We start from the raw sequence: 21,458 nt of genomic DNA, 5'->3' as shown, positions 1-21,458 counted from the left end.
TCTGCTGGTGCAGTCACTGTGTACATACATTACATTACTGATCCTGAGTTACATCCTGTATTATCCTCCAGAGCTGCACTCACTATTCTGCTGGTGCAGTCACTGTGTACATACATTACATTACTGATCCTGAGTTACATCCTGTATCATACCCCAGAGCTGCACTCACTATTCTGCTGGTGCAGTCACTGTGTACATACATTACATTACTGATCCTGAGTCACATCATGTATTATACTCCAGAGCTGCACTCACTATTCTGCTGGTGCAGTCACTGTGTACATACATTACATTACTGATCCTGAGTTACATCCTGTATTATCCTCCAGAGCTGCACTCACTATTCTGCTGGTGCAGTCACTGTGTACATACATTACATTACTGATCCTGAGTTACCTCCTGTATTATACTCCAGAGCTGCACTCACTATTCTGCTGGTGCAGTCACTGTGTACATACATTACATTACTGATCCTGAGTTACCTCCTGTATTATACTCCAGAGCTGCACTCACTATTCTGCTGGTGCAGTTACTGTGTACATACATTACATTACTGATCCTGAGTTACCTCCTGTATTATACTCCAGAGCTCCACTCACTATTCTGCTGGTGCAGTCACTGTGTACATACATTACATTACTGATCCTGAGTTACCTCCTGTATTATACTCCAGAGCTGCACTCACTATTCTGCTGGTGCAGTCACTGTGTACATACATTACATTACTGATCCTGAGTTACATCCTGTATTATCCTCCAGAGCTGCACTCACTATTCTGCTGGTGCAGTCACTGTGTACATACATTACATTACTGATCCTGAGTTACATCCTGTATTATACTCCAGAGCTGCACTCACTATTCTGCTGGTGCAGTCACTGTGTACATACATTACATTACTGATCCTGAGTTACATCCTGTATTATACCCCAGAGCTGCACTCACTATTCTGCTGGTGCAGTCACTGTGTACATACATTACATTACTGATCCGGAGTTACCTCCTGTATTATACTCCAGAGCTGCACTCACTATTCTGCTGGTGCAGTCACTGTGTACATACATTACATTACTGATCCTGAGTTACATCCTGTATTATCCTCCAGAGCTGCACTCACTATTCTGCTGGTGCAGTCACTGTGTACATACATTACATTACTGATCTTGAGTTACATCCTGTATTATTCTCCAGAGCTGCACTCACTATTCTGCTGGTGCAGTCACTGTGTACATACATTACATTACTGATCCTGAGTTACCTCCTGTATTATACTCCAGAGCTGCACTCACTATTCTGCTGGTGCAGTCACTGTGTACATACATTACATTACTGATCCCGAGTTACCTCCTGTATTATACTCCAGAGCTGCACTCACTATTCTGCTGGTGCAGTCACTGTGTACATACATTACATTACTGATCCTGAGTTACATCCTGTATTATCCTCCAGAGCTGCACTCACTATTCTCCTAGTGCAGTCACTGTGTACATACATTACTGATCCGGAGTTACCTCCTGTATTATACTCCAGAGCTGCACTCACTATTCTGCTGGTGCAGTCACTGTGTACATACATTACATTACTGATCCTGAGTTACATCCTGTATTATCCTCCAGAGCTGCACTCACTATTCTGCTGGTGCAGTCACTGTGTACATACATTACATTACTGATCCTGAGTTACATCTTGTATCATACCCCAGAGCTGCACTCACTATTCTGCTGGTGCAGTCACTGTGTACATACATTACATTACTGATCCTGAGTCACATCATGTATTATACTCCAGAGCTGCACTCACTATTCTGCTGGTGCAGTCACTGTGTACATACATTACATTACTGATCCTGAGTTACATCCTGTATTATCCTCCAGAGCTGCACTCACTATTCTGCTGGTGCAGTCACTGTGTACATACATTACATTACTGATCCTGAGTTACCTCCTGTATTATACTCCAGAGCTGCACTCACTATTCTGCTGGTGCAGTCACTGTGTACATACATTACATTACTGATCCTGAGTTACCTCCTGTATTATACTCCAGAGCTGCACTCACTATTCTGCTGGTGCAGTTACTGTGTACATACATTACATTACTGATCCTGAGTTACCTCCTGTATTATACTCCAGAGCTCCACTCACTATTCTGCTGGTGCAGTCACTGTGTACATACATTACATTACTGATCCTGAGTTACCTCCTGTATTATACTCCAGAGCTGCACTCACTATTCTGCTGGTGCAGTCACTGTGTACATACATTACATTACTGATCCTGAGTTACATCCTGTATTATCCTCCAGAGCTGCACTCACTATTCTGCTGGTGCAGTCACTGTGTACATACATTACATTACTGATCCTGAGTTACATCCTGTATTATACTCCAGAGCTGCACTCACTATTCTGCTGGTGCAGTCACTGTGTACATACATTACATTACTGATCCTGAGTTACATCCTGTATTATACTCCAGAGCTGCACTCACTGTGTACATACATTACATTACTGATCCTGAGTTACATCCTGTATTATACTCCAGAGCTGTGCTCACTATTCTGCTGGTGCAGTCACTGTGTACATACATTACATTACTGATCCTGAGTTACATCCTGTATTATACTCCAGAGCTGCACTCACTATTCTGCTGGTGCAGTCACTGTGTACATACATTACTGATCCTGAGTTACATCCTGTATTATACCCCAGAGCTGCACTCACTATTCTGCTGGTGGAGTCACTGTGTACATACATTACTGATCCTACAGTACGGTGATCTCTTTCTCCCTTTTCTGATGTAAAGGCAATCTATAGAGCAAACCTTTTGTTTAAAGAGCTGGTGAGGGAGGGAAAGTAACAGGGAGACCAGAGAAAAGCTCCACATACCTGAGACAGTATAATCCCCATTGGGAGACGCCACAGTGATGGATGACGCGTTGCCGATACTCTCTACTGGGCCCAGACCGACATGGTTGCTGAAGCTAAGGACGTGCCAACCCATTACTTTGGCCAATTGCTGAACAGCGAGGATCTGGTGCTGAGACATCTGAGAACACGCAGGAGGAAATGGAGAATATAAATGTACGGGTGCGTCTGACAAAATTAGAATATCTTCAAAAAGTCAATTTATTTCAGTTCTTCAATACAAAAAGTGAAACTCACTATATAGAGTCATTACAAACAGAGTGATCTATTTCAATTGTTTATGTCTGATAATGTTTATGATTATGGCTTACAGCCAATGAAAACACAAAAGTCATTATCTCAGTAAATTAGAATAATTAACAAAAAAAACCTGCAAAGGCGTCCTAAGCATTTACAAAAGGTCCCTTAGTCTGTTTCAGTAGCTCCAAAATAATGGGGAAGACTGCTGACAACAGATGTCCAGAAGGCAGTCATTGACACACTCCACAAGGAGGGTAAGCCACAAAAGGTCATTGCTAAAGAAGCTGGCTGTTGCCATCACAATCATGCCATCACTATGATTGGTGGGGTCCAACCTTGAAGACCACCAGCATATACCAGTATTGCTGTAGCTGACAGTCGCTTGCATGTGCCATCTGAGATAACATTGATTGTGGCAGTTAAGCCCTTTATACAGTGCTGTGCAAATTAATTGGGACAAAGCATTTTTTTTTTTTTAAGTAAAATCGTAAGTTGGTTACTAGTCAGTGATTCAAACCAGTTTTAATATATAATAAATAAATCTTGGTCAACTGGCCAGTGGAAAAAGGTAATTTTCAGAATTAGTATGTAACAGTGCATTGTAACATTTTATTTTTTTGCTTTGTCCCAATTAATTTGCACAGCACTGTATGTCACTGTGAGTAGCGACTACAACCCAGCCCTCGCATACCCCTTTCGAGTCCCACAATTCTCAGTGTCCTATTTAATGCTGCTTAAATCTCCCTGCCTCCTGCTTGTGATAGGTTTATGTCAGCTTTTACAAGCAGGAGGCAGAGGAAACAGGAGGGATCCCTGTCAACGCTATGTACAGAACCTACATAAACTGCAGCTAATCATTATATGGACTCATCTGTTATATCAAGAAATTATATCTTCAGCTGCCTGGGAGGCCACATAGAAGAGCTAAGAGGGCAGAGCTCTATGGGGAGTGGAGGCAGTGTTGTAAGCTTTGCAGTTACAGTTGAACACAATGGTCAAGCTGAGTGTTGGCTCTCTACTCCAACATTCAGTCTGTCCGAGTCTCAGCGATGACGCCACTAAGGACTGCGTCAGCAGCATGGAACCTCAATCCACACTCTGTACTGGAACAGTTGTCAGACTGGGATCAGATGACAAGAGCCCAAAATGCGATGGTCAGATGATGACGGAGCTGAATATTGCTGGAGGGCAGGGAGAAGATGGGAGGCTCACCTGGGACAGCAGGAAGTCCTGCAGCTCTTGCTCCTGATGGGACAGGGTGATCACTCTGCCATCTCTGTGGACGACTCTTATCTGATCCACCGCGATGTTCAGCTGTAACTGAATTGATCTGGAGGAAGAAAAATCACAAAGAAATCTAAGGGAAAATAATACAAGCGCTGCTCATGGGACTGGCGAATATACGCCCCAAATCCCGTCATTTCTGCACCGCGAGTTACATAAAGACATGTTTGATCATTTCCGACCATTTGGCTACCCATAATGCAACGGCTCCAGGAAACTGATCGTGCCTTTACCAGTGTGCAATGCTTCGCACAAGTAACAAATTCATTCCTTTTGAATAGACCCAAAAGTCTACAATTATAGCCTCTACCTGCTTGACCTCTAAACATGACGAGCATGCTGGGATTTGTAGTTTTGGAAAGTCACTTTTTGGTTACTGGTTGGGCTCAGGCACGGTATGTATACAGACACCACCACTCACTTGCAGATCTGTTCATAACCTTGGGAAGTTATTAAGACCTTCACGCTGGACTCGTAGACATCGTTGATATTGGACCAGTGGGCCTGGATTTGAGGGTCTTCGATTCTGCTGGCCAGGGTGTCTATAGTGCGGGCGGTCCTACAATGAAAAAAAAAAATATATATATATAGAGAGATTTAATGTGCATTAAAATGTATGATTAGAAAGTTTACCTGCAGTTACAGAATCTCAATTGTATCCCCCATGATTCTTCCTGAAAAAGTATTATTAAATATTGACAAACTTCCCCTGCACTAGGAATGATGCCGGGAGGGCTCTGGGCGGAGACCGAGATCTTCTGCTACCTCGGCTCCCAGCCTAACTCCACCCCCCACGAGGTGATTGACAGCCAGTCCTGCTACAGTTTGGGGGTGAAGGAGGCGACAGATTCCCAAACTAAATAAGAACCTAGAAACTACTTTGACAAATCAGCTTCAGTAAATGTACTCCACAAAGTGTGATTATGGAGCACATTGTGGCAGACCTCCGCATTGTGATGTTCCCGTGTTATTCCTCCTGGAAATGTACTATCATAGAGCATCGGATTGTGTAGGGATACGCCCAGTTGTCAATTTACTTCTACATTTGCATGATGAATAACAGAGGAACGGCATGAAAGCAGGATCTCAGAAAAGGACTTACTACTCCAGACTTGTCTCAGACCTTTAGGGTTTCTTTGAAGATGGCCGTAGCGAGGGGTTTACGGCTCCTGTGTTATAGGGTCGTGGGTCAATATAAAAGCATATCCTAGAAATAACAGGACACTTGGCAACAAAGAAATTTTCCCAAATTTTTTGGGTCAGATTCCTGGCTACATTATAAAAAAAACACAACACGCAGTAATGCACCATCCATTGAAAAAGAGGTGACAGAAGGTGCTGCCTCCTCCCTCTGTCAAGCACCTTAGGTACCATGGTAAATAAAAGGTTAACCCCCCAGGATCAGATCTAGCGCTGATCACGCACGGTACGGAACCACTGATCTCGCTGGTGTAGCGGCAACCCCTCCTGCTGGAGATCGCACGCAACTGAAATATTCATTTTTTGTCCCTGGAAGGGAAACCAGTTGTCCCAAGTGATGACCTCCAGGAAGAATCCTCACTAATCATAAAGGGACTGCACAGCCTAAAGACTGGCCATCACTAACAACTGGAAATCCCCCTTTAAACCCTAGAAGGACCCAGCAATTTTTCATTTTCTCATCCTCTGGTTCCAAAAAGTCATTTTTTTTATTTTTCTGTAGACATATTCGTACATCAAAGGCTTGATTTTGTTTTGCGGGTTGAGGTGTAGTTTAGTTACTTCTCTGTGCAATGTACTGAAAAATAAGTAAAACTTTCCAAAGTGCGATGAAACTGGCAATAAAAAAAAAATTCTGTCTTTTTTGGGGGTTTGTATTTACATTTTTCTTTAAACTGCAAAATAAACAAGGAAAAGAAAAAAGAAAAGGCCTGACAACATAATACTCTGAGAAGACATTATTATGGTGACACCAATATTTGTCTCTCCTTCTACTAACCTACCTTTGCCTGACATTGCCATCTCCGTGTGCGGTTCCACCATTACTCCAAAGCAACATGGCCGCTGCCTTGGGGTCATCCTTGATTCTGACCTTTCATTCACCCCCCACATCCGATCACTGGCTCGCTCTTCTTATCTGCATCTCAAAAACATTTCTAGAATTCGCCCTTTTCTTACTTTCGACTCTGCAAAAACTCTTACTGTTTCACTTATTCATTCTCGTCTGGACTATTGTAACTCTCTACTAATCGGCCTCCCTCTTACCAAACTCTCCCAGCTCCAATCTATCCTGAATGCTGCTGCCAGGATCATATTCCTCACCAACCGTTACACCGATGCCTCTACCTTGTGCCAGTCATTACACTGGCTACCCATCCACTCCAGAATCCAGTACAAAACTACTACCCTCATCCACAAAGCACTCCATGGCTCAGCACCACCCTACATCTCCTCTCTGGTCTCAGTCTACCACCCTACCCGTGCCCTCCGCTCCGCTAATGACCTCAGGTTAGCATCCTCAATAATCAGAACCTCCCACTCCCGTCTCCAAGACTTTACACGTGCTGCGCCGATTCTTTGGAATGCACTACCTAGGTTAATACGATTAATCCCCAATCCCCACAGTTTTAAGCGTGCCCTAAAAACGCATTTGTTCAGACTGGCCTACCGCCTCAATGCATTAATGTAAGGATCCCTGTGTGGCCTATTTTAAAAAAAAAAAAAAATGTTCTCATTCACTTTATGCAGTTAATAGCCCTCTGTGTCTGTACTGTTACAAACTTAGGCAGTTAACTGGTTCATGCAGCTTTACATGAACACCCAAGCCTTACACTATGGCCGGTCCGAATAACTAAAGCAATTGTTACCATCCACCTCTCGTGTCTCCCCTTTTCCTCATAGTCTGTAAGCTTGCGAGCAGGGCCCTCACTCCTCCTGGTATCTGTTTTGAACTGTATTTCTGTTATGCTGTAATGTCTATTGTCTGTGCAAGTCCCCTCTATAATTTGTAAAGCGCTGCGGAATATGTTGGCGCTATATAAATAAAAATTATTATTATTATTATTATTATATTATTATTATTTTTGGGGTGAAATTTTTGAATTTCTTACCATTTTCTGGGACCCATACATTTTTTGTTTTTATGACCATGACATGTATGAGGGCTTTTACTTTTGCGACTTGAGCTGATGTTTGATATCTTGGTAACGCTGGTGGGTGTGGACCCACTGCGCCACGGGCCCGGCTTACCCTGGAGGGGCATAACTAAGTGACTACCGGGTATTCCCTACAGCCTCTGATGGTGAGGATAGGCTGGGCAGCCAGAAGTCACCAAGTGCCTCTCCAGGACAGAGACACTGATGCGAGGTATAGGTGGAGAGTGAGACTTAGGCCGGCGTCACACACAGCGTAAAACAATACGGTCCGTATATTACGGCCGTAATACGCTGAAAAGTCCCCAAAATAGTGGTCCGTAGCTCCTCCGTAGGCAGGGTGTGTCAGCGTATTTTGCGCATGGCATCCTCCGTATGTAATCCGTATGGCATCCGTACTGCGTGGTTTTCTCGCAGGCTTGCAAAACCGACATACGGCTATACAAGGGATCCATGTGTAAAAAAAAAATATATATATCTATATACTGTCTATATATATATATGTATCAGTAGACACATATATGTATATATATTTTAACTTCAAACAGCGCTAGATAGGTTTAAAGCCGGTAATTCAATTACCGGCTTTTGCCTTCTCCTTCCTAAACCCGACATGATATGAGACATGGTTTACATACAGTTAACCATCTCATATCCCTTTTTTTTTTTGCATATTCCACACTACTAATGTTAGTAGTGTGTATGTGCAAAATTTGGCCGTTCTATCTACTAAATTAAAGGGTTAAATGGCGGAAAAAATTGGCGTGGGCTCTCGCGCAATTTTTTCCGCCAAAGTAGTAAAGCCAGTGACTGAGGGCAGATATTAATAGCCTGGAGAGGGTCCATGGTTATTGGCCCACCCCCCTGGCTAAAAACACCTGCCCCCAGCCACCCCAGAAAAGGCACATCTGGAAGATGCGCCTATTCTGGCACTTGGCCACTCTCTTCCCATTCCCGTGTAGCGGTGGGATATGGGGTAATGAAGGGTTAATGCCACCTTGCTATTGTAAGGTGACATTAAGCCAAATTAATAATGGAGAGGTGTCAATTATGACACCTATCCATTATTAATCCAATACTAGTAAAGGGTTACAAAAATACACAAACACATTATTAAAAATTATTTTAATGAAATAAAAACAAAGGTTGTTGTAATATTTTATTGAACGCCCAATCCAATCACTGAAGACCCTCGTTCTGTAACAAAAAAAAAACAAAAAACAACAATATCCTTACCTTCCGCAGATCTGTAAAGTCCAACGATGTAAATCCATCTGAAGGGGTTAAAATATTTTGCAGCCACGAGCTTTGCTAATGCAGCGATGCTCCTTGCTGCAAAACCCCGGAGAATGAAGGTAAAGTAGGTCAATGACCTATATTTACCTTCATTTGCGGTGAGGCGCCCTCTGCTGGTTGTTCCTAGATCGTGGGAACTTTCCTAGAAAGCTCCCAGGCTCGAGTTCATATGAGGACAACCAGCAGACGGCGCCAACATACCAACAACAGTGTGTGGCAACCTTGTGAAGACTTACAGAAAACGTTTGACCTCTGTCATTGCCAACAAAGGATATATTACAAAGTATTGAGATGAAATTTTGTTTCTGACCAAATACTTATTTTCCACCATAATATGGAAATAAAATGTTAAAAAAACAGACAATGTGATTTTCTGGATTTTTTTTTCTCAGTTTGTCTCCCATAGTTGAGGTCTACCTATGATGTAAATTACAGACGCCTCTCATCTTTTTAAGTGGTGGAACTTGCACTATTGCTGACTGACTAAATACTTTTTTGCCCCACTGTATATATGTGTCTCACTGACATACATACGTACATACACACATATATATATATATATATATATATATATATATATATATATATATATATATATATATATATATATATATATATATATGTGTATGTACGTATGTATATATATATACCTATTCTATGTGTACACATTTATTCTACCGATTCTACTGGAAGCTGTCGGTGTGATTTTACTGTACACCGCAATGAATTACCGGCTTTTCTCGCTAACACCGCTGCGTATTTCTCGCAAGTCACACTGCTGGTCCGTGTGTGATGCGTATTTTTCAGGCTGCCATAGACTTTCATTGGCGTATTTTTTTTTTGCGCAGTACGGTGACAAACGCAGCATGCTGCGATTTTCTACGGCCGTAGAAAGCCGTATAATACTGATCAGTAAAATACGGCAGATAGGAGCAGGGGCATAGAGAATAATTGTGCCGTATGTTTTGCGAGTTTTACGGACGTAGTTTCTGCGCTTATACGTCCATAAAACTCGCAAGTGTGACGCCGGCCTTAATAGCAGGAGGATGCAGCAGTGTTGGAAATGCTACAAGAGGCAGCTCAGCGAGACAGCCCACGACGGGGAGAGCAGAGCAGCGATTGCAGTGAGTGAAGCTGACGCCGGGGGACGTGACAGACACCGGAATGTAAGTATGTACTGTTTGTTTTTTTTAACTTTTACAATGGTAACCAGGGTAAACATCGGGTTACTAAGCGCGGCCCTGCGCTTAGTAACCTGATGTTTACCCTGGTTACCCGGGGACTTCGGCATCGTTGGTCGCTGGAGAGCTGTCTGTGTGACAGCTCTCCAGCGACCACACGACGACGAAACAGCGACGATGCAGCGATCGGCATCGTTGTCTATATCGCTGCAGCGTTGCTAAATGTGACGGTACCTTAAGCCTGTGGTGGACATGCATATGAGAACTTGTCTGTTACAGGGGTCTTCTGTAGGTTTCATCAGTTCCCCTGTGATTATGTAGTGTAATGATGTCATTTAAATGATGCTGTTAGCGATTGATCGCAACATTTAAAAAGTATCCACTATTTGGACAAACCCTTCTGAATTCCTATTTATTTCCCTCAGTAAAATAAAACACCTATACTCATCTCCAGTGCTGGGGCAGTTCCAGTGCTGTTGGCGCTGGCTCTCCAGGGATTGTGTGGCATTATGTTATGCAATCCCAAAGGCCAATCAGCGCTGGCTTCATTCTCCTCTCCTACGAATGTGACATCCGGGGGAAATCAGAGCTGCGGCTGATCTGTCACTTCCTCCACATGTCTTGATTTATCCGAAGGAGAGAAGAGTGAAACCAGCGCTGATTGGCTGCAGGGATTGCGTAACATAATGTCACACAATCTCAGGGAGAGACAGTGGCGACAGCGCTGGAACAGCAACATCACCGGAGATGATAAGCGTTATTATTTTAGAGTAAACCAATCTAATCAGTTTTTATGAAGAGGTAAGCTATAGGCTGGACCACGGTGAGTCATTGGACGTGGTATATCTCGATTTTTCCAAAGCGTTTGATACCGTGCCGCACAAGAGGTTGATACACAAAATGAGAATGCTTGGTCTGGGGGAAAATGTGTGTAAATGGGTTAGTAACTGGCTTAGTGATAGAAAGCAGAGGGTGGTTATAAATGGTATAGTCTCTAACTGGGTCGCTGTGACCAGTGGGGTACCGCAGGGGTCAGTATTGGGACCTGTTCTCTTCAACATATTCATTAATGATCTGGTAGAAGGTTTACACAGTAAAATATCGATATTTGCAGATGATACAAAACTATGTAAAGCAGTTAATACAAGAGAAGATAGTATTCTGCTACAGATGGATCTGGATAAGTTGGAAACTTGGGCTGAAAGGTGGCAGATGAGGTTTAACAATGATAAATGTAAGGTTATACACATGGGAAGAAGGAATCAATATCACCATTACACACTGAATGGGAAACCACTGGGTAAATCTGACAGGGAGAAGGACTTGGGGATCCTAGTTAATGATAAACTTACCTGGAGCAGCCAGTGCCAGGCAGCAGCTGCCAAGGCAAACAGGATCATGGGGTGCATTAAAAGAGGTCTGGATACACATGATGAGAGCATTATACTGCCTCTGTACAAATCCCTAGTTAGACCGCACATGGAGTACTGTGTCCAGTTTTGGGCACCGGTGCTCAGGAAGGATATAATGGAACTAGAGAGAGTACAAAGGAGGGCAACAAAATTAATAAAGGGGATGGGAGAACTACAATACCCAGATAGATTAGCGAAATTAGGATTATTTAGTCTAGAAAAAAGACGACTGATGGGCGATCTAATAACCATGTATAAGTATATAAGGGGACAATACAAATATCTCGCTGAGCATCTGTTTATACCAAGGAAGGTGACGGGCACAAGGGGGCATTCTTTGCGTCTGGAGGAGAGAAGGTTTTTCCACCAACATAGAAGAGGATTCTTTACTGTTAGGGCAGTGAGAATCTGGAATTGCTTGCCTGAGGAGGTGGTGATGGCGAACTCAGTCGAGGGGTTCAAGAGAGGCCTGGATGTCTTCCTGGAGCAGAACAATATTGTATCATACAATTATTAGGTTCTGTAGAAGGACGTAGATCTGGGGATTTATTATGATGGAATATAGGCTGAACTGGTTGGACAAATGTCTTTTTTCGGCCTTACTAACTATGTTACTATGTTATGTTACATAGGGATTGAGAGTACCGGACAACCCCTTTAAATGGTTAAACTGCAGTGATCTAAGAGTGAACTAGTCGCTGCAGCTGCAAGCTCTGTAATACAGTAGCCATCTGTGGCAGGATCAGCTCCTGAGCCCGCTTCATACTGTCCTTATCGACCCATGACGAAAATCTACCGCTCAAGTCGTTAATGGTACATTGCGATCATGATAGGAAACCCGCTGATCTTCCATGTGCGCGCTCACCTGCTTCTCAGGAATATGTGTTTCGCCTGTTTGATGATCTTCTCCAGGAGGCCTTCGCTCTGCTGCATGGCATTAATATCATTCTTGTCATATGCCTGCGGTCCCGCGAGTCGCATCCGCTTGTGACCGAACGGAGCGCTGGCTGGATGGGGCATGACGATGTTACTTATCGTCTGCTTGTGGAACTGAACAGATAAAGGGGAAATAGGGGGAAGTCAGCCCTGAAATCTGTGCCGGGACTAGTAACTCCAGGGTGCCCCCCAACCCTCCGGAAGTCTCACCTCTCTCATGAGCTGGTGCAGGTTGTGCTCCAGGACGTACAGGTGATCTTCTGCGTTTACCTTATCGGAAGACGACTTTTGAGACTTCTTGTCATTTGTGGAGTGACAGAATGAGATGGAAAGCTGGAGGCCTGCGGGAATACAAAAGAAAAAAAAAATTATAATTAAAATAATATATATAGAAGTCACAGGTGTGCTGGGGAAATGGAGGGAATTAATCCTGCGTGTTTTGAGAATTCGCCAGTGCCGGGAGTGGCAACTACATGACCACAAGTATGTGATTTGCATATATGCAGTCACATGCTGACTAGACGTGTGCAACCTCGCTCAATGAAATTGTATGGCGAGAGGCCGGACATCTAGTCTGAATGTGGCCGGAGGTATGAAAATCCCCACTGCCGGCACCGGAGAATCCTCGCAGTGCAAAGTGCAAGCAATGTGGCTGCAGACTTGTAGCTTAAGGTCGGGCAACCCCTTTAATAGGTTAAACATCCCCAATTGCTGCTGCCAGAAGCAGGCGCCGGCTGTGTGATACATACAGAATCTCTCCTGCGTGAAGTCTTTTTGGCTCCCGAGCTCGCTCCTTGACTGGTATTTACTTCATAGCGCTTGAAGGGGTTAATGACTAAATACACAAGTCAGACCAATAGAAAGGGACACCCGGCTGTTTTGGGGGCACTTGCCTCCCGACAGTGCAGAGAAGGACACTGGATGAGAGACCATGGATGGCGATTTATGGAGGGACTACTTGCCGGAGCAGGGAGTATGCAGCTCTCCTGCAGAAAAAAAAGAAGGGTGGTTCCCTAGCGCCCCTACTGGAGGTCGCCACCTTGTATATCAATGTCTGCCATCTCAGGGTCCTGGCTGGGTGGGACTGTTACAAGTAACCCCAGTGAGCTGTATACAGGGCCCCGTACACACAGAGGCCGTGTGCAGCGCCAGAGAACGGCCCGAGCTCAGCCCACGATGGATGTGCGCAGCACAAAGGCAACCAAGGAAACGGCACAGCGTGCAGCTCTCCGGCTGAGCCTCTTTATGCCGAGGAGCCCGAATGTTCCCGGCTGCAGAAAGTACCACAGCTCTATTGATGTCCACAAAGAGCAGCCAGCGGGGGGCGCCGTCGCTACAGCATACACCGGCGCGTCTAACATGGAAAAGTGGATATTTTAAGGACATTGTATCGCGCTCCTGGAGACGCTTTGTTACTGCGTTTAATGACTGCAGCGCGGCACAAACACGCGGCATTTTACAGGCACCGAGGCCTCCGCTGTGCCACCTTTTATCGGTTGGATTTTCCATCCAGGAGCACAAAGAAAGCTCATTAATAACAGCGAAAACCGTGAACAAAGAGCCGAGGAACATTAGATGCCGCGAAACTGCGCACTTAACCCCTGCACCGCCACTACGCTGACGTCAGGACACAAGCCATGATGCAAGGGAAGGATTCCAACCAAATAACGGGGGGGACGGGTTACTAAGAAAATCACAGCTGGGAACAAAGAGCCCCCCAAAAATGAAGTAATTATTTGCTTATTATTAATTAATTATCGCCAAAACTCTTGCATTTTTCCAATCAATGTAACAACATGAGACTTGATTTCGGAGGCACGATTTGCATTTCTCACCTTTCTGGAGAACATATAACTAATTAATTAGAAAGGGATTCTCCACAACATACGAGGATATTACAGATGGGCCGATGTGAGCCTTATATAAAAAACAACAAAAAACACCAAGGTTACTTACTGGTAGCCGGTTTTTCCGGAACCCATGACGGCACACCTGAGAGAGGGGATCCGCCCAGTCAGGACAGGAAACCTACTGAAAATAAAAGGGCGGTACCTCTCGGTCGCTTCAGTTGGTTTTCAGAGCATGAGAGGCCCCCCTGGTTAGTACACATGGCAATCCAACACCACATCATATTAACTAAAAGCACCCAAAACAATAGTGCACACCGAAAGGGTGATAAAGGGGGGGAATATACGGGTGCCGTCATGGGTTCCAGAAAAACCGGCTACCAGTAAGTAACCTTGGTGTTTTCCCTTCCCCCATGACGGCACACCTGAGAGACTTTTGTAGAATGAAACCTTAGGGAGGGACCACCGCTTGGAGTACCCTTCTACCAAAGGTTAGGTCAGCAGAGGAAGAAAGATCTAGCCGGTAACAAGCATCCTTTAAGTCTATTACTGCCATGAAGCAGTGTTGGAAGAGAAGTTTTATTGTTGTGTTTATAGACTCCATCTTGAAAGTGTAGTTCTCTATAGATTGGTTGAGCTTCCTTAGATTTATAATAGTTCTCCAAGAACCATCCGGTTTTTGGATCAAGAAGAGGGGGGAGTAAAACCCGTCTCCCTCTTCCTGAACCGGGACTTCCTGAAGAACCTTTTTGTGGATAAGTCCCAAGATCTCGGTTTCTAGGGCAGATTGTTCCTGCTGGGATTTCCGTCGGGGAGTTATTATAAAGTTTCGTCTGGGTGGACAGACGAATTTTATTTTTAGGCCGTCTTTGATGATGTTCATGACCCAGATACTGGGGGAGATATTTACCCAAGCCGGAAAGAAGAGGGAGAGTCTTCCTCCCACTTCTGGCGTAATGTCATTGGGGGGAATTTTTTGCCGATGTGGAGGGCCCTTTAAACATATAGCCCGATCCTCTCATCTCTAAAGTCCCAATTTTTTCTCTCCCCTGGGGGGCGACCTCTATTATATCTTCTCCTCCGAAAGAAAGGTTTTTTAGGATCTTTAGGGATGTTGGGAAAAACCTTCTTTTTATCTCCTGCATGTTCCAGGATGTCTTCAAGTTTTTTCCCGAAGAGAAGTTGGCCGTCACATGGAATAGAACATAGTTTGTGTTTAGATGGCAAATCCCCCGGGCAACCTTTGAGCCAAAGGGCTCTTCTTGCCGCGTTGGACAAGCCTGCTGCTCTTGCCGTTAGTCTTACGGAATCCGCAGAAGAGTCTGCCAAAAAAGCTGCTGCTCCTTGCACTAAAGATATATTTTCAAGGATGTCAGTTCTGGGTACTTTGCTTCTTAGCTGATCCTCTATTTGTTGTAGCCAGACTATTAGAGCACGGGCCGTACATGTTCCAGCAATTGCCGGCTTTAGGCCCCCCGCTGAGGCTTCCCAGATGTGTCTCAAAAAACCATCTGCTTTTTTATCAAGCGGGTCCTTGAGAACACCAGAGTCTTCTAACGGAAGGGATGATCTTTTTAAACATTTGGCTACTGCCCCGTCAATCTTAGGGATCTTCTCCCAGGACTCAGAGTCTTTATCCTCAAAAGGATATCTCCTTTTGGATGAAGAGGGCAAAGAACCCATTTTTTCAGGCTTTTTCCACTCTCTCAATTAACGCTTTTATTTTTGCATTAACCGGAAACGTGCGTTTCCTTTTCTCTTCTAGGCCACCAAACATGACATCTTCTAGTGACCTAGGTGTCTTCTCCTCTTTAAGCCCCATTGCAGATCTAACTGCTTTGACCAGTTTATCTACGTCCTCAGTTGGGAAACATGGACGACCTCCAGAATCACTGTCCGAGGAAGAATCTGAAGACTGGACAGAGGCCGAGGAGGTAGAGGGAGACCGGGATGTTTTATGACTCCCCTGTCTCTGAGTGGTATCTGACTCTGTGGACGCCTTACGGCTTCTCCTTCTTGGTTCGCTAAGGGCCAATTTCAAGGAGTCTTATTTCAGCCTTTATTATGGCTTTTAGGCTAGTGGCAAAATTAGGGGTCTCTTCTTGTATGGTTTTATTAATGCAGTCAGCACAGAGATCCTTCTGCCACTGAACTGCAAGCGGGTTTTTACAAAGGGCACACTCTCGGTTCTTTGTTTTACCAACCGCTTTCCTGGACCCCTAGTGATCAAAACAGACAAAAATGAACCCTGTTACCATAAGGGTGACATTCACGTAGATCACTCACCACTACCGACAATCAAGGGTACCGATTTTGGAGGCTGGACAGATGCACGTGAAGCGTCCCTCCTGGACGCCGACGAATCTTGCCGGACAGGACGACTGCTGTTCCTGCCACTTGAGCGGCTGCTCCTGGTATGCTGGTGGCTCGGCAAGGCATCTGGTGAGAGCTCCATTTGCTGCTGCTGCTGCTGTGAAGGCGGCTGCTGCTGCTGCTCCTGTTGTCCTACTTCCATGGTGAAGTTTCTGGACATGAGCGCGTCTTCTGTGGTCTAACCCCCTTTTATGGGGGGACCACTGCACTCCCCGCCTCCTTCGGTGCCCAAAATTAACCCCCTCCCACTCTCTGCCGTGCCGCCGGAGTTCCCTCTCACCGGCCGGCGTTCTCTTCATGGGCACCGCCATCTTGGATCCGGCGCCCGCCCCCGACATCACGCGGGCACGCCCATTCCCAGCGTGCCTTGCGCGTGACGTCAGACGAGCGACCCGGAAGCGGCCACCGCACCTGGACGGCCACCGCACCTGGACGCCGGCAGAGAGGGGAGGGCGGCGTGGCAGCCATGGAAGGGAACCCGGCCCTCTGACCATGCTGCTCAACGCCCGCTCGGACGCAGAGACCCGGGGGACCTGCGGACGGCGCTTCCAGACCCCCGAACCTGACGCACAGGCGCTGCCTGATTCTTCCACGCCGGGACGGGACCTGGGTAAGTGAACCGCCGTGTTCAGTAAGAGGGTCCTTGTCAGGACAGGAAACCCAACTGAAGCGACCGAGAGGTACCGCCCTTTTATTTTCAGTAGGGTTTCCTGTCCTGACTGGGCGGATCCCCTCTCTCAGGTGTGCCGTCATGGGAGAAGGGAAAACACCAGATACTCGCCTATTTCACCCCCGCTGCTCCTCTGCCTGTGTCCCTGCAGTCAATCAGCAGCCATCGAGGGATTAAATTCCATGAGCAGCCACTGATCGGCTGCAGCGGTCACGTGATATCCTCTGCCGAAAGAGGAAGTGCAAATACAGTTGAGGGACAAGCAGTAATGACACCACATCAGTAGGAAGAGTGACCCAGGCGCTCCACAGCGTCAATGCCGTAAGGCAAAGCCCAACAGAAACAATGGCTGCCACATAGCATGGGAACCAAGAGACCAACGCCGTCATGACACTATGCCAGCGGGGGGAGAGACCCAGGTGTCTTACAGCAACCATACTGCCAGGCAAAACAACGCTATGGGTCACACCACCCCACAGTCACAGCAACAATGGCCGCTACAGAGACAACACCCAAAAAAATGGGAGGGACAGACTATGCAATAACTGTACAAAGAGGCGCTGCCCCTGCTGGCCCGGTGTTGTAGTGCAAGTGGATCATGTTGAATTCTGCTTTGCCACAGTCGGTCAATGGATAATATTTCAATTTGTGGTTTAGATTTTTTTTTTTTTTATTGCGCCTCCTATTTTTATAAGATTTGAATGCTAGTTTCCAGCCCCACATACATGCTGTTTCTAGCTCAGTGCTATAAGGAGGTATCTGCATCATGTGCAAGCATTAGCGATTCACAGAAAGCATCGCAGTAACAGCAGAAAAGGTCGGTAGATATGATCCTATATATAGGAGGAAAAGAAGTCATTGATTGCAGGCAGCCCAGTCTACAAGATTGCTGGAAATAGCCAAGCTCTGTCCTCAGCGATCCCCAGCAGTCCCATACACAATGAATGAGGCTGTGCACCCAATCCAGATGGGACAAAGCTGAACCTCTTTCTCAAAATTGGTGCGGGTCCCAGCAATCTGCGAGCTAGGACTTCTCCATAGGAGAGATGATCACTAGAGCGGAGCACAATTTACACCAGAGCCCCGAGAATCCCCTCTACCTGCTGAGACCCCCACACTTCTGATTAGTAGACCTGGCATGCCACCATGCGTGCGTCGTGCTGCACTGTGATGACGCTGCACCAGACCTGCCGGTATGCCGTAGGAGGATCACAGGACTCTGGTGCTGCAGCCATGGACTATTGACGTGACCGCCAAATTTTAAGGGAAGTCGAGATTTTGACCCCTGTTCCCATTGTGGCTGCTTCTTAATGCAGATATTGGAAAGGAGAGGTGAAATAAAATAAAATAAAAAAAATGTATTCCATTTCTGTAGCCACTATTACATTGTGTGTCTAAAATCAACATGAAAAAGTTGGTGAAACGTCCTCTGTAAAGACCTTTGCGGGACATTCTACCAATAGATATGTATTTTATTTTACTTCTCTGAGTAAACCAGTCTCGTGGGGGCACAGTGGTCTGGATCTCCTACGTTCCAGCAGCTCCTGCTCCCTCACAGCTCTGTGTATACAGCCATGGAGAAGGCAGACGGGGTGATAAACCGTCTCTGCCTTCTCTATGGGGAGCCTGGCTGTGTCAAAGGGTACCGTCACACAGTGGCATTTTGATCGCTACGACGGCACGATTCGTGACGTTCCAGCGATATATCTGTGACGTTCCAGCGATCTCGCTGTGTCTGACACGCTCCTGCGATCAGGGACCCCGCTGAGAATCGTACGTCGTAGCAGATCGTTTGAAACTTTCTTTCGTCGTCTAGTGTCCCGCTGTGGCGGCATGATCGCATGGTGTAACAAAGGTGTGCACGATATTGTATACGATGTGCGCATAGTAACCAACGGCTTGTACATCGCACATACGTCATGAAATTATCGCTCCAGCGTCGTACATTGCAAAGTGTGACAGCAGTCTACGACGCTGGAGCGATATTGTTACGATGCTGGAGCGTCACGGATCGTGCCGTCGTAGCGATCAAAATGCCACTGTGTGACGGTACCCTTACAACCGGCTCCTCGCTCCCGCACGATCGTGTGCAGCTGATCTACTATGCAGACGTTTTAGAACATCGAAGCAGAATGCAGAGCGCCAGGACATCTATTGTCTATAGGTGACCCAGAAATAAATAAGCGTTCCCTGTAGAAAAATAAAAGTACATTTTAAATAATAGAAAGTGTAAAAAAAAAATTGTGTTTAAGGCTAAAGTAAAACAAGTAAAGTATAATAAAGTAAAAATATATAATGTGATTTGTTAAATGTTATGATTTTTAGTAAAAATCTGAAAATAGTAATAATAAAATGGTGGAAGGGAGTGATAACCGTTCATGGGTTTGGGGAGGCGCATTATACTTGTCTTGACCCTGGTGTTTGTTGCCCACTAAACATCACTGCCCTGGTGACAGGAGTAGGTTCTACATGATTGGGGGTAAAAGGTGCACACTGGTATAGGAGCCCCCTACACTCCAGCGGGTAATTACATGCAATAATGGTAGGTACACACTGATGTACATGGCAAAAATAAATACATCCTGTAGAACCGGGATCAGCAACCTTTGGCACTCCAGGTTACTGGATGGCCCCCAGGACATGCTGGGAGATTGACAACCGCCGGACCGCCGCAGAGTACAGACCCCTACCTTAGGGAGAGTATTTCTTACCAGGAAATGGCTGAGAGATGATCTGGTTCTTGACGACGATGTGAGGGATTTGGGATTTGATCTGGACGGCTTCACGAGACAACTGCGCAAATATTTCTTTGCAGAGCAGGACGTTCTGTGCGGCTTCCAGCCTCGTCTGCCAATGCGGCGTCCCTGCAATCAGGAAGCACGGGGGTGCAATTAAATATTGAGTCTGCTGGACGGATCCTCAGCAGATGGCACCACATAACGGTTGCCCTGGTACACGGGACATAATAAATACGAGGCAAAGAGGAGGACGCTGCGGCTACTGCTAGTTATGGATGAGCGCTGCCCTCCCCACTGTGACGTCATTCTCTAAAGTTTTACAAATCCCAGTGTTAGAAAAGTTGTGTGTCCGATATACTTTATTTTTCATGATCAGGATCTCCGCTTGCTGTCAGCGACTCCACTATGGAGCAAACGCCGTTCTACAAAACTTACCGGGCTTGGCTTTGGGCAAGGTCCTTCTGAACAGATTCACCGTACCGAGGTCCCCGATATCTGACGACTGCTTCTGAATGGAAACCTGCAACCAAACAAATTCAGTCCTCCGATTAATCAATAGGTTACAAGATAAAGCTCATGTCATAGCACAGGGGAAAAAAAAGATAAAAACACCCACAAAAAGAGAGGAAAAAAGCCTCCTGCTGCGCACCAAAGCACTAGCAGCGCCGCTTTGAGTCTACTAGGTCCCCTCAGCTTTGCTGGGCAGATTCCCAACGATCATCTGACCACCAGGTCCTGTCCCATTAGAAATGGTCTCTGATCTGCAGGAGGAGCTGATCGGATCGATAGACATTTGTGTGGGATCATTTTCAGCAAAACTTGTATTTTATTCATTAAAATCCCTGGTGTTTTGTGTATAAGAGTCCAGTGGGCGGTCCATACTAGTGATTGACGGTCTTCCCTTTATGCACGCAGGGATAGCTGTTAACCATTAGTAGGACCGCCCATTGGACTCCATCTATACAGAAAAACACCAGGGATTTTAATGAAAAAAACACAACCCAATTTCTACTGAATAATTTCCAATACGACTACATATTCTGCGCTGACTGGCTCCTAATAATAATCACTATGATAAAAGTATAAATGTCACACCTTCAGATAAGCAGATCCCTCCAGATCGCTGGGGATCTGCACATCTAGCGGGCAGTAATCTTCAGGGATTTTCTTATCCAAGTCAATATCAGTGTTCTTTATGACTTCGAATATTCCCTGATGAGGAAAGAGCGACCCTATAACAATGGGAAGAAGTGGAGACGTCAGAACAGGAACAGAGAGACCCGCTTCTACCCGACATGTGATCCTCCACTAGCCCCACTAAGAACCACTTTAGATCGAGAATTACGCTGTGCTGCGGAGCTCAGCGGACCCCCGTCTCAGCATACGGGCAGCTTTACATCAGACCCTGTAATGGAGGCAGTCGGGTT

At 45.7% G+C, this 21,458-nt stretch overlaps 1 protein-coding gene across 1 annotated transcript in view; it reads right to left on the bottom strand.

Moving 5' to 3' along the window:
* The window catches only part of MED17 (mediator complex subunit 17), a 33,669-nt gene that overhangs the window by 6,423 nt on the left and 5,788 nt on the right, over nt 1–21,458 (bottom strand). The window contains exons 4-11 of the mRNA XM_069759149.1: nt 21,127–21,263; nt 20,467–20,551; nt 20,005–20,157; nt 12,614–12,744; nt 12,333–12,517; nt 4,869–5,006; nt 4,376–4,493; nt 2,885–3,044 (exon numbers count right to left, since the gene is read on the bottom strand). Coding sequence (XP_069615250.1) covers nt 2,885–3,044; nt 4,376–4,493; nt 4,869–5,006; nt 12,333–12,517; nt 12,614–12,744; nt 20,005–20,157; nt 20,467–20,551; nt 21,127–21,263 — 1,107 coding nt within the window. The remainder of the gene's footprint in view (nt 1–2,884; nt 3,045–4,375; nt 4,494–4,868; nt 5,007–12,332; nt 12,518–12,613; nt 12,745–20,004; nt 20,158–20,466; nt 20,552–21,126; nt 21,264–21,458) is intronic.

The sequence above is a fragment of the Ranitomeya imitator genome, chromosome 3 (genome assembly GCF_032444005.1).
Source record: "Ranitomeya imitator isolate aRanImi1 chromosome 3, aRanImi1.pri, whole genome shotgun sequence".
NCBI classification, from domain to species: domain Eukaryota; kingdom Metazoa; phylum Chordata; class Amphibia; order Anura; family Dendrobatidae; genus Ranitomeya; species Ranitomeya imitator.
This window is presented reverse-complemented; position numbering and strand designations above follow the sequence as displayed.